General features: G+C 43.9%; 1 protein-coding gene across 1 annotated transcript in view; it reads left to right on the forward strand.

Moving 5' to 3' along the window:
* Window positions 1-369: 369 nt before the first annotated feature.
* The window catches only part of LOC138159563 (acetoacetyl-CoA synthetase), a 75848-nt gene continuing 62597 nt past the window's right edge, over window positions 370-13620 (forward strand). Inside the window, exons 1-3 of the mRNA XM_069086156.1 lie at window positions 370-604; window positions 8619-8722; window positions 9509-9629. Of these exons, the coding sequence (XP_068942257.1) occupies window positions 472-604; window positions 8619-8722; window positions 9509-9629 (358 nt within the window). The 5' untranslated portion in view covers window positions 370-471. The remainder of the gene's footprint in view (window positions 605-8618; window positions 8723-9508; window positions 9630-13620) is intronic.

The raw sequence follows: 13620 nt of genomic DNA on the forward strand, positions 1-13620 counted from the left end.
GCACTCTTTTTCCGCCCTGGCAGACAGGTGGCGGAAGGTTACGTCGGTCTGAGTATCTGAGCGAAGGTTAGCGGGCGGGGCCAGCAGCCAGAGGGCGGAGCCATCGGCCCTTGGGGGTGGGGCGGGGCGGGGCGGGGCGGAGGGCCGCTTTGAGGAGGGCGGCGGAAGGACTCAGCTCATTTGGCTCTGGGACGTCCGGCGGGACGTACGCTCCTGCTGTTCGCGCGCTCAGCCCTAGTACCCTCCGCTCCCGCAGCAGCCGCGGCCGCTGCCCAGATCCGGGAGAAGCCGGCGCGGGGGCCCTGCCGGGGCGCGCACGCACGCTCGGACGCGCGCACGCGGCGCTCTTGCCGGTGCCCGCCTGTGAAGGGGGCGTGCGCGAGGGAGGGAGGGCGCGCGACCCCGGCCCCGGCCGCCCTCCTCCCGGCCCTTGCCGCCGCTGCCTCCGGGCCCGGCCCCGGAGCCGCAGCCATGTCCAAGGAGGCGCGGGCCGGGCACGAGGAGATCATGGAGGCGCAGGTGATGTGGGAGCCCGACGGCAAGAGGAACGCGCAGATGGACCGCTTCCGGGCGGCCGTGCGCTGCGGCCGCGGGCCCGCGCTGGGTGAGGGGCCGGGCCGGGCCGGGGCGGGGGGCCTCTCCTTACCGCTCCAATCATCGAGGGGGAGGGGGCGTAGGTGGAGAGCCCCGCCCTCTGCTCCTCAGTTTACCCTCCTGTCAACGAGGGGGGAAGGGTGTAGGTGGAGAACCCCCCCTCTGTGCCTCAGTTTACCCCTCTGTCAGTGCAGGGAGGGGTTGGAGAGAGGAGTTGTGTGTGGGAGGGACCAGAGATAGGGGTGTGTTTGAAAAAGCACTGGCTCCGTGCCTCAGTTTCCCCTCCCGTGGGCCCTCTCCAGACAGGAGGAAGCGCACGTGTCCACACATTGGGCTTGGGCAGCTGTTTTTGTTGTCCCCTCCCCACCCATTCCCCAGCCCAGGAGCCCCGTGAACCCCGAGCCTCCGCATCCTTCCCTGGTCGGTGCTGCCCCGGGTGAGGACGGGCCCTGGAGTTTGGGAAGGAGCCCCGCCCTTCAGCTGCCCCCTGCTGGTGATGGATGAGGGAGCCAGAGAGGCCGGGATTTGGGGCCTCCTTCCCTCCTCTGGCATTCCATAAATGTGCCTTCTTATGCAGACTTGCCTGTCACTTTGGACTTAGGATCCTCTGTAGGCGTGGGGAACCTGCAGCCTCCAGGCCACATGTGGTTTTCTAGGTCCTTGGGTGCAGCCTTTTGATTGATTCCTAGTTTTATAGAACAAATCCTTTTATTGAGGGGATTTGTTCCGAGTTGTTTGGATTCAGTCAAAGGGCTGTTCTTGAGGACCTTTAGGGTCTCATGTATCCTCCAGGTTCCAGGTTCTCCACCCCTGCTTTAGTGATTGAATTTCAGAACTTGAAATGACCTAGTCCAGCCCCTTATTTTACAGCATTCAATGCTTTTCCCATTTTATTATATATGGCGTCCATAAAGATCATGGGATTTATAGTTGGGAGGGAACCCCTCATTTTTAGAGGAAGAAACTGCCTGTGAGAGGGGAAGAGAACTCTCTGGCATCACCCAAGTTAAATAGCAGAACCAGGATTAAAGTATGGGTACCTAGATTCCAGATTCAGGGTTCTTTCCATCATGCCCTGTTTCACACATGCCATTGGCAATAGTCATTCATTTCTGAGTGTGGTTCAGGTTTCCCAAGTGGGGGGTGGGGGGAAGGCTACCTAGACAAAATACTTTGCCAACCACCCTTTGGGATGGGGATATGCAATACTCTGCTGCTGGTTGGAGTTGGAAGTTGGGACCTAAATCACAGACCTGGGAGGGATTTTTGTGGGTGACTTGAAAGAGCCCTATTCCTATCAGAGAAGGAATTCTCTATAGCTGAGAAGTCAAACTGGAACTGAGCCCATCTGAAGCCATCAGAACTCCCAAGGGCTGCCTGGACCAGAACCAGATCAAAATGTCATCGGGAAATATTTAATAATGAAATAAAAATACAATACAAGGTAGATAATGTAATTAACTTGTGGTTTTCTGAGTCAATACAGGGCCTTGCAGAGATGACACCACTGTTTCCCGTTATTTCCTGCCTTCAAACCTTTGCTTGAAGAGTTCCCACAAATGGAAACTTCCTAACATTAGAATCCAGACCAGTGGTGTAAAACTTGGATAGAAAAGAGGGGCTACTAATCTGTACAGAAGAATCCCTGTGGGCTTCGTATTGATTTAATTTTAAAATGTAATATTATCTGTGTTTTATTGCATTTTTTGTTATTTTATTGTTTCCCAGTTACATTTTAATCTTGTTCTGGCCACACTCGGGAGTAGGGGCCACTTCTCCCTGAAGTTTGATACCTCTGATCTAGACCATTCTGGTTTTTGTACCATCCTCATTTTGGCTTTTTAGAGCTAGAGAATCAGGACCCATCCTGTGCGTGACCAGCTATTCTGGCTGAATTTTATAAAAAAAAATTTGGATTCAATTAGAAGGCTGCACTTAAGGATTTAGAAGACCACATGGGGCCTTAACTCCATGATCCTCACCCCTGCCTTAAGTAAGACTCCAAGAGCCATAGGCTCCACCTTCTGTTGGTAATGCTTGTTTCATTGACATGCAGAAGGAGAGGATTCAGTCACACCCATGCAGTCCGATGGCTTTTCTTTATGTTTACCTTCCCTAAGTCTGGTTTGCTGTCAGTGCATCCTCTCAACCTTTTTCCTCCCTGAAAACATTCCAGCTGAGTAGATGTGTCTGACAGTATTCTTCCAGGGGGCTGTAGGGAAAGTGCTCTATGACCCTAGCACTGTATGTAATTAGGGGGCCATATAATAAGGCTAGTCTCAGATTGCTCTTTTCTTTGGAAACTGGCAAGATGACCCCTTTTCCCTATTCAGTAATCAACAAATGTACATTGAACCCCTACTATGGGGAAGACATTGTGGGGGATAAGCCTGAAGTATGTATTAGGTAGTGTCCTAGAGGCTGGAGATTCACAGAGGAGCGTACACCTTTCCCTTAAATAGATCATGTTCTACCAGGTCAGATGTAAGCATACCTGGATTAGTGTATAGGGCAGGGTGTGAGGGAGGCAAAGAAGAGATTCATAGAAAAGAACATTTAAGGAGGTAAGAGAAATCAGTAAAGCCTTCTCTGGGCACTGGAGCTGAGTTTTGAAGAAGGATAAGAATTTTAAAAGTTGGAGATGGATAACACCATGTCAGCTTCTGGGAACAGCTAATAGGATAGTTTGGGTGGAATCGAGAGTGTGTGGAGGGGAGTGATAGGAAGGCTGAACCAGATTTTGGAGGGCCATATATAGAGTTTGTAAATAGAAACACATACACATAAATGAAAGCATTAGGTAGGAAGTGCTATATGTTAAATGAATGGTGCAGACAATACAGATAATCAGGAGACAAGATGGTAGGCAGATTGGTTATTTCATGAAATTGGGAGTTGGGCCTCTGAAAGTCTGGAGAAAGAGGATTTCACAGAGGTGCAGAGGAAGAGGAAGGCCTTCCCTAGTGGGGGTGTGCAGTACATTTTATAAAAGTTGTTTAGGGCCACCTGGGTTTGAATAAAGAATCTCTTCTACCAGCTGCTTGAGGAGTGGTCAGTTAGCCTTTGATTGAAAACCTCCAGTCAATGAGGAGGCATGATGGTAATATTATAGGTAGTATTTGTGTAGTGCTTTAGATTTGCAAAGCACTTTACAAATATGATCTCATTAACCTCCCAACAACCCTGTGAGGCAGGTGCTTTTATCATCCCCGTTTTACAGATGGGGAGACAGAGACAGGCAAAGGTTAAGGGAGTTGCCCAGGGTCACACAGCTAGGGAGTGTCTGAGGTGGGATTTAAACTTAGAGTCTTCCTGACTCTGATTTGAAAGGGCACCATCCATTCTGCTTCCTAGCTTCATCATACTGTCTTCTAGGGCAGAGCATTCCACCTGTGGAAGGCTCTAATTGTTAAAAAGTTTTACCTCACATCAAGTTTAAATTTACCTCTTGGTGACTTCTACCTAGTTTTGCCCCTGGGCCCAAGCTGAACTATTGCTATGTGACAGTTTTTCCAGTTTTCCCAGCAGTTTTTGTCAAATAGTAAATTCTTATCCCGGAAGCTGGAGTCTTTGGGTTTATCAAATAGAAGATTACTATAGTCATTGACTACTGTGTTTCATGTACCTGTTCTATTCCACTGATCCACTCACTACTCTATTTCTCATCCAGAAACAAGTAGTTTTGAAGACTGCTGCTTTATAATACAGTTTAAAATCTGGTATGGCTAGGCCACCTTCTCTAGCATTTCTTTTCATTAATTCCTTTGATATTCTGGACGTTTTATTCTTCCAGATGAACTTTGTAACTTTTTTCTAGCTCCATAAATAATTTTTTTGGTAGATTGATTGGTATAGCACTAAATAGGTAAATTTATTTAGGTAAAGTTGTCATTTTTATTATATTAGCTCGACCTAGCCATGAGCAACTGATGTTTTTCCAGTTATTTAGATCTGACTTTATTTGTGTGAAAAGTGTTTGTAATTGTTTTTATGGACACAATTACTTACTGGGTTTGTTTTGGCAAGTAGATTCCCAAATATTTTATAATGTATGTGGCAGTTTTCCAAGTACTTGCCCTGAAGAGCTGTTATGTGTCCCGTTAAGTCTTTAGTGGGTCAAAGGCCCTCAGTTCCTTCAACCAGTCTTCATATGACAAAATACAAATACTCTTTGCCATCCTATTTCTGTGCTTGGATACTTGCCTGCTTATCCATATGATCTATTTGAGGGAAAGGTATACTACTCTGCTTATCTGTAGTTTACCTGGGAGGCTCAGATCTTCTGAATTACCCCATCAGAGTAGAGCCTACAGTAACCCAATTCACAAGAAACTCCCTCCTCCCCAACCCCCCAAGACCTGGGCAGCAGGTCCAGGTTTCCTGCTCCTCACAGTTTCTAGTGCTGCTTGATCTTGGTAAGAACCTATAAGAACCACTGGGCCTCTGTGCACTTTAGGGCCCGCATCTGTCAGGAATCCCAGCTAGCCTGACCTGTTTCCATTCTCTCTCACTGCTCCCTGTGACTGTTTCTTCTCAACAGCACTGGCTTGGTTCGCTTTGTCTCTGCTGACTCCCTTGTGCTGTGTTCTGTCTTGGGGGGCTCTTGGAAACTGTAGCCTCATTCTAGCTACATAATGCCACAGGCCCTTCTTAAAATGAGTAGCACAGCTCTCTACTTGGTGCACCTGCTCATGGGATTTAGAACTGGATGGAACCTTTGAGACCATCTGAACTCACTCCTTCCTTTTATAGATGAGGAAACAGGCCCAGAGAGGTTGAAGTAACAGGATGGAAGTAGCGGAGCAGAGATTCGAACCGAGGCCCTCAGTTTCCAGTTTCAATTTCTTTTCCTACTTAATTTGTATTGAACTTGTAGTCCAGTCTAAAACTCGTAGATCTTTTCAGGCACACTAGTATCTGGCTATGTTTCTCTTGTCTTTTACTTGTGAAGGTTTTTTTTAATTTCAAGTGTGAAATTTTACATGCATCACAATATTCTAACCTGTTGAAAATTTTTTGGATCCTGGCTTTTAACTACCCTAGTTATATGTCGGCCAAAAATGTGATAAGCATGTGATTTATGCCTTTATCCAGGTCGTTTATAGACATTTAAAATATTTTTTTCTACCCTTGTGAAGTGTCACACAAGATAACTTGTTAAGGTTTCCCTCACTGAAAGCCTCTTTCCTTCGAATGTGTTTGTCCTACGTTTAGTTGGTGATCCTGGCCTCCATGCTGAAACACATCTGCTTGACTCGCTCATTCCCTGTAGCTTTGGTCCTGTGCCTCTCCTCCCTTCTCAACTAAAATCTTCAAGAAAGCTGACTCTTACACTAGGTGCTTCACCTCTTTTCTCTCACTTGCTTCTATGCCTTCCATCTTCTTCTTGGCTTCTGACCTCATTTTTCAACTGAGAACGGTTCTCTTTCAATTTACCAGTAATCGTTTGATTGCCAAATTTTAATGGCCTTTTCTTAATCCTGATCCTTTTTGACTTCTTGGAAGCATTTGATACCATCCACTCTTGGATATTCTCTTTTGTTGTTCATTCATTTTCCATTGTGTCTGGTTCTCTGTGACCCCTTTTAGGTTTTTTTTTTGGACAGATACTGGGATGGTTTGTTATTTCCTTCTCCAGCTCATTTATTACATGTGAGGAAACTGAGGGTTAAGTGACTCACCCAGGCTCACACAGCTCGTCAGTGTCTGAGGCCACAGTTGAACTCAGGAGAATGAGTCTTCCTGACTGCAGGCCTGGTGCTGTGTGCACCGTGGCACCACCAGCTGCCCCGGACCTTCTCTGCTCCTTGGTATTCTGTGGCTGCTCTTTTCTGATTCTCCTCCTCATTGCCCGACCATGCTTTCTCAGATTTTTTTGCAAGTCACAGCCACTAACAGTCGGTGACCCCAAGAGTCTGTCCTGAACATTCTTCTTTTTCTTCTCTGTGCTATTTCACTTGTAGATCTCATCAGCTTCCAGGAGTTCGGTTTTATCCTCCCTATGCAGATGATTCCCAGATCCACACATGCAGCCCCAAATTCCCTAAGTCACCCCCATGTCACCAACGACTTTTTGGATATTTCACATTGGATGTTTTTTTAGGAATCTAAAATCCAACATGTCTAAGGCAGAACTATTTATCCCCGCCCCCCAACCCCTTCCCTTTTCAACTTTACTATTTGTCCAGAGCGTCCCCATCCTCTTGGTAACTCAGCCTTGAGTCCTCAGTGGCATCCTCAGCTCCTCGCTTTTACATACTCCACCAGACATCCAGTCTGTTGTCTGATCTTTTCATTTTCGCCTTCACAGCCTGTATTGTATTTACTAAACTCCCCTGGCTTCCTGTTATCTCCAGGATCAAATATAAAGCCTCATTTGGCATTTAAAGCCCCTCACTCCCTGGTCCCTTACTACTTTTCTAGTCCTCCACACGTCTGAGGCAGATGTACTGGCCTCCTTACTATGGCTTATGTGATACTCCATCTACTGACTGTGCCTTTTCATTGGCTGTCCCTGTGCCTGAAATGTTCTCCCTCATCTTGGCTTCCTTCAGGACTCAGCTCAGATCCTGCCTTCTGTAGGAGGCCATTCCCACCTCCCTTCCTCTGAGATTTACCTTTGGTTTACTGTCTTCTATGTACATAGTTACTTTCTCCACATTAAATATCATCTTCTTTGATTTGACCCCTTGCTCTAGCCTGTCAACAGCTTTCAGGGTCCTGACATCCAGTGCTTCAACTATGACTCCCCGTTTGGTGTCGAAGGCAGAGTTAGTAAGCAAGTCATGGGAGGGGTTGGCATCTCTACTGGTGAAGGGAGTATCTGTGAAATTTTTGTAGTAAAGTAATATTTACCTGTGAATCATGTGCTGCCTATTGTTTCAGGGATCTTCCTTTTTTTCTTCCCGGTTGGTTTGTAAGTAGTCCAGAGCAGGCTATACACATCCTCTTGGGGTCCACAGGTACCCTCAGGCACAGGGCTGAGCACACAGTTTGGATTAAATAAGTACTTGATTGGTGGAATGGACAGAGTAATTGACCTAGGAGTTACCTTTTTTCCTTTTCTTCTTTACTGTAACTAACTATGTATTTTCTGATTAAGAACGGGCCTTCTTAGAGCATATTCCAGTCTGGAGCATATTCTGCCCTCGTTGGACCAAAGACGCTGCAGAGCTTTAGAGTGCTTCATCTTGTCCCGATGTGTTTGAGCTCTTTCTTCATTCTTGAAGTACAGGTTGATCCAGTTCTGTCAGAGCTCTTGGCCCTGATCACCTTGGAAGCAGATGAACTTGTCCTTCACAGGGGAGGAGGGGTGATGAGTATGAGTAGTTGCACATGTATATGTATGTGTGGTACTTGACAGTTTTGAAAGGCTTTAATCTTATCTTTATGTCACTAGGAAATGAAGTTAATTAATTTTCATTGATGGGGAAACTGAAGCCCAGGAAGTTTAAGCCTAAGCACATATTGTAATTGTCTGAGCTGGACATCAAACCCAAGTCTTGGGAATCTTAAGTGAAGTTTGCTTTTCACCATAACCGTGAACTTAGTGGGTGACTTGGTATGGTGGCATTACCAGTAACTTTTCAAGAAATTACATTGAAGTCAACAAAAGGCTTTTTCCTCCATTGCTGGAGCCTGCCCCTGAAGTATTTGAATGGAACTGGTGTTCCATTTATCTTACATTATTTTTTTCTATTTTAATATTCCATTCTCTTTAGCCTGAGTTCCACCAGTGTCTTTCTCCTAAAGTGGAATACTGTTATCCAATTAGTAATTGTTGACCTCTGAAATAACAAACTACTCTCGTAGTCACTTTTAGGTGACTATGAATAGTAGCTATCCATTATGGGTATCTTTATTTGGATTTTCTTTGTTCCTAAATTTCTTTCTTACTGAACTACACTCTCCAAAAGTGTAATTGCATGAACTTCCTCCCAACAAAAATGAAGCACCTTGTTGCAGTGTTGAATTATTCCTACAGAACCTTACTTATGTAGTGATTCCAATTTCTTTACTTTTAGCCAATTATAATGAATTGTATCAGTGGTCAGTGGAGTCATACTCAGATTTCTGGGCAGAGTTCTGGAAATTCAGTGGAATTGTCTTCTCTCGTATGTATGATGAGGTGAGTATATCTTTTCTAGGTTTTTACTCTTAATGTAGATAACTTTACAAAACTCTACATCAGGGGTCTTGAGGGAAGGAGACCTGTTATTCACAGCTTATTCTTCCTGTTATTGTGCAATATTGTGAATAGAGAGCTGGCTTTGGAGTCCAAAAGACCTGGATTTAAAGTCTTCCTGCTGACACTTAATTGCTGTGTGAGGATAGCTAAGTCACTTAATCTCTTAGTCCCAGGCAACTTTCTAAGATTTAAGGTGAAGAAAAGTTGCTAATCCGTACGGGTGGAGGGAAGTCTCACACTGAAAGTTCCCTATACCAGTAAAGTCCCAGGTTCAGCCCTTGCCCTACTTCCCTATCTGTTTTGTGTGGTGCAGAGATGTGGTTAGTTCATAGTGGGCAAAACACTGACAAAGTTATATCCTTATATATTTTGGTAAAAATAGCAAACCTGTGAGTTACTGAAGAAGCAGCACTGAATAGAATTTCAGTGAAAATTACATTGGACACTGAGTGTAGTCCTTAGTTTTTAGTCTGTTCTCTTGGATTACCTTTGGTGTTTTCACTTGGAAAGTAGGCTGATTTTCTTTAAAAGAAATGGAGAAAATTCAGTATGCCTGGCATTAATGTCTACTCTTCATTTCAAGGCTATTTGGAAAGTTTTTAACACACTTAAATCCCTTTTAAAGAGTACTTTGGATCAATGAGTTGGCTGATTTTCTAGTTGGATAGCTTAGAAAACTGCTGTGATGATTTCCTGGGTCTTAGTTTGCACTGTCATTCTCTCCAGGTTGTTGATACATCAAAGGGAATTGCTGATGTGCCTGAGTGGTTCAAAGGCAGTCTTCTGAATTATGCTGAAAACCTTCTGAAGCACAAGGAAAATGACAAGATTGCTCTGTATGCTGCAAGTGAGTCTTCACTCCTCACTTCAGGTTCTATTCTGGGCACGGTGCAAGTGCCCGAGCTGCCATTTCAGTACCATAAGCGTTTATTAAGCCCTTGCTGTGTGCAGAGCCCTGTGCTAGAGGAGACACTCTGGTGGTCCAAGTCTGGCAGAGATCTTGTTAGCTTTTAGCAAGAAGAGGATAGTATTTTTAAAGATTAATTTAAATTTAAAATTAATCCAGTTCTATTTTTATTTTCATTTCCAAATTCTCTCCGTTTCCTTATCCTCTCCCCATTAAGAAGGCAAGAATTATAGTGCCTATTATACATATGAAGTAATATAAAACATATTTATGCATTAGTCATGTTCTGAAAAGAAAAAAGGAAAAGTAAAAACTATGCTTCAGTTGACACTGAGCCCATCCACTCTACATCTGGAGGTGGATAGCTTTCATCACGATTCCTTTGGGATTGTTTTTGGAGTTATTAAATCTTTCTCAGTTATTTATTCTTACGCTGTTGCCGTTACTGGGAAGGTTATTATCCTTCTAGTTCTGTGTACTTCACTTTCCATTAGCTTACGTAAGGCTTCCCAGGTTTTTCTGAAGCCTTCTCCTTCATCACGTCTTGTATATGCCTCAGTAGTATTACAGCACCTTCATATACCTTCGTTCTTTATCCGTTCTCCCAGTTGATGGGCATCCCGTCAGTTTGCTGTCCTTTGCCACCACAAAAAGACGTGCTGTAAATGTTTTTGTACATGTGAATCCTTTTCTTTTTCCTTTGATCTCTTCGGTACATAGATCTAGCAGTGGTATTGCTGGGTCAGAGGGTACAAACAGTCTGATAGCCCTTAGGAAAGGGTTCCAAATTGTCCTCCACAGGGGTCAGACCAGTTCACAGCTCTGCCAACGAAAGCGCTAGTCTATCTATTTTCCCCCATCGCCTTCCAGCATTTGTTGTTTTCTTTTTCTGTCATGTTAGCCAGTGTGATAGATGTGAGGTAGTACTTCACAATTGTTTTTAATTTGCATTTCTCTAATTATTCGTGATATCTGTTCCTATCCCTTTACCATTTATCAGTTGGGGAAAAGAAGAGTACATTATTTGGACTCTCTATTTCATATTCACTTGCTAAAAGATTTCCATTATGTTCTCATTATTTCTGAGATACCAGTGGGGAGCTGCCACTTTATAGATGAAGAAATGGCAGCACAGGGTTCCGTGTTACTGGAGTAAACTCATACATATCCAGTTAGTTGTGCTGGTGGAGCTAGAACTCAAATCAGCCAAAACTTGGCCCAGTGATTTTCCCATCAGATTTTTTTTTCTCCTTTAGAAAATAGAATGTGCAGGTATGTATCAATTTATTTTAATAGTTATATTCCTGATAAATTGAGTAAATTATTTTCAAATGCTGTTTAAATGCACAAATAATTTTTAAATTCACTGTCTTGTCAAGAAAGTGTGGTTACTCTTTTTATGAAGTGAATAGTCATTTCCTAATTATTTGCTTTTTGTAAAGTTGGACTTTTACATACATTGAAATTTTATCTAATATTGTCAGTGTGTCATATACTGCTGGGCTCTAGGGAGCAGAAATTGATAGTAGCTCAGCTGGTCTAATTCAGATAGAGGACACTTGCTAGGTTGGATTTTACTAGGCTTTTAATTTTCCATTTCTGGAGTAGTATGAATGACAGACCTAGGCCCCTGCAGCAGTGACTGAAGGGAGGGATAATTCAGGCATGCCACCAGGGCGCCAGACGCACTAGCCTGCTTCCTCAGGACTCAGCTGGCCTCCCTGGGGCTTAACACATGCTTTTTGTCACTGCTTCATTTAGGCTGATTTGTTTTGGGATGTACTTGCTACCTTTTCATTATTTTTCTCCTTTTACAAAATACCAAGGCCCAAGTGACCGCACACTGTGATGTCCACTCCAGCTGCTCTGGCAGCTCAGGGCAGTCTTTTTTGCCCAACTCGAGGTATTTCTTCAGCTCTTCCCCCCTTTCTGCCTGGCATTGCCCACTTTCTCCCAAAGCTCATTCCTTTCTAAGCAGCAAAACTTTTATTATATTGGAAATCTTTGCTTGTTTGAAGGGCAGCCTCGTGCAGGGGAAGGGAAATGGAACGTAGAGTCTGGAGAGCTCTAGGTTTGTATCCTGTCTGTGCCCTTTGCTGGCTAAGTGACTCTGGGCAGGTTCTCTGGCCTTGCTGAGCTGCATTTTCCTCGTTTGTAACATGGGGATGCTGATGCTCGAAAAGCCTCCCTCACAGTTTGGTTGTGAGGAAAACTCTGTGTAAACACTGCAGTTACAACATAAATGGAAAAGATTATTATCACTAATATTATTGTATTATGCCGTAATATGTTGATGTCATTTGGGCTTGTTGAATTATGTGGGGCTGTTCAGCCCCATATTAAGTGGCCCTAACCAGTTAACCTTTTTAGTTGAGCATTTGGTTCTAACAGTTTTTCTGTCTCCTCCCTCATAGTGAGATCTCACTTTTACTCTTATAGTACTCATCAGTGGTAGTTTTTGTCCTTTTCCCACCTTCCCTCTTATAATTTACTGCAGCTAGTCTGCTGTGTGCTTGGAAACCAAATAATTAGGCTTATTAAAATTCCATGTAAAATAAGAGTAAGTAGTCCATGAGTATGGGTTCTTTTGTGAGTAAAACTACATGAATTTTAGTGTGTGGCCTTTGTGGCCTTTATTTGGAGGCCTTTTTTGACTTACTTCTGGGTTTTATTTTGGATGTAAGAGATTGTCAGAAGCACAGCCTTCAGATGTCTACTTTACTATATTGGGATTTGTTTAAAATGAGGCAATCCAATAATATAGCCCATCCTAAACTTTCTTTAAAAACAACAACAGCAACATATGTTTACACGTATGAACATATTCATTGTGGGAAAAGAAGTGTGCTGAAGCATCAGGGAAAGGACTCCTGATTTGTCCCACCTTCCAGTTCTGCTCTTCACTTTTTTTTTTTAATTTTAATTTTTTGTTTTTTTAGAGGGCAGTTGGGGTTAAGTGACTTGCCCAAGGTGCTTAAAGCAAGATTTTTGTGCTAAGTGTCTGAGGTCAGATTTGAACTCAGGTCCTCCTGACTCTAAGGCTGGTGCTCTCTTCACTGTGCCACCTAGCCGCCTCTCTGCTCTTCATTCTAATCTCAGGGTCAGTGACTTGGAGGCATCTAGGCTTACTAAACCCCAAAGTCAGTCCCCAGGCAAAATTTATGAAGGCAGCTTCAGGTGCACCTTGCTTTAAGCAAACCTGATGTATTTGATTCTGGTTTATAAAACAGAGTAGAAGGGAATTATTATTATTATTTTTAAAGTTTTTTTAAGTGTCTCTTTAGTATAATACAGTTTTGTTTTTTGTCTTTTGGAGGGCAAAATAGGGGTTAAGTAACTTGGCCAATGATACCCGGCTAGTTTTTTTTTTTTTAAAGCAATTGGGGTTAACTAACTTGCTCAAGGTTACACGGCCAGTTATTTCTGGGTGTGGTGATAAGTTATCAGATCAGATTTGATCCCAGGTCATCCCGACTCTGGGGCTGGTGCTCTTACTGAGCCACCTGGCTGCCCCCGGCTAGTTTTTTTTGTGTGGGTGTTAAGTGCCTGAGGCCGTAACCGAACTCAGGTCCTCCTGACTCCGGGGCTGGCGCTTTACTCAGTGCACCACCTAGCCGCCCCAGAAGAGAATTATTTGCTTTGTTGCACGAACTGTTCATTGCCTTCATGGTCCAGTGAGTGGTGCAAAAATAATATGCAATGAAATACCAACTCTTGTTATTGAAGCAGCAGCTGGAGCCTCATTCTTGGAGCTGTAGGATTCTAAGCTACTGACCATTTTTTTACTCAATAGAAGGTGATCATGTTGGTAATGTGGAAGGAAGGAAAGAAGGAAGGAAGGAAAGGAGTATAGGCAAGGGAGGAGGGAAGGAAAGAATAAAGGAAGGAAAGGAGTATAGGCAAGGGAGGAGGGAAGGAAAGGAGGAAGGAA

The sequence above is a fragment of the Petaurus breviceps genome, unplaced genomic scaffold (assembly GCF_028583685.1).
Source record: "Petaurus breviceps papuanus isolate PSGF00001 unplaced genomic scaffold, PetGlider_PUasm1.0 100, whole genome shotgun sequence".
In the NCBI taxonomy this organism is placed as follows: domain Eukaryota; kingdom Metazoa; phylum Chordata; class Mammalia; order Diprotodontia; family Petauridae; genus Petaurus; species Petaurus breviceps.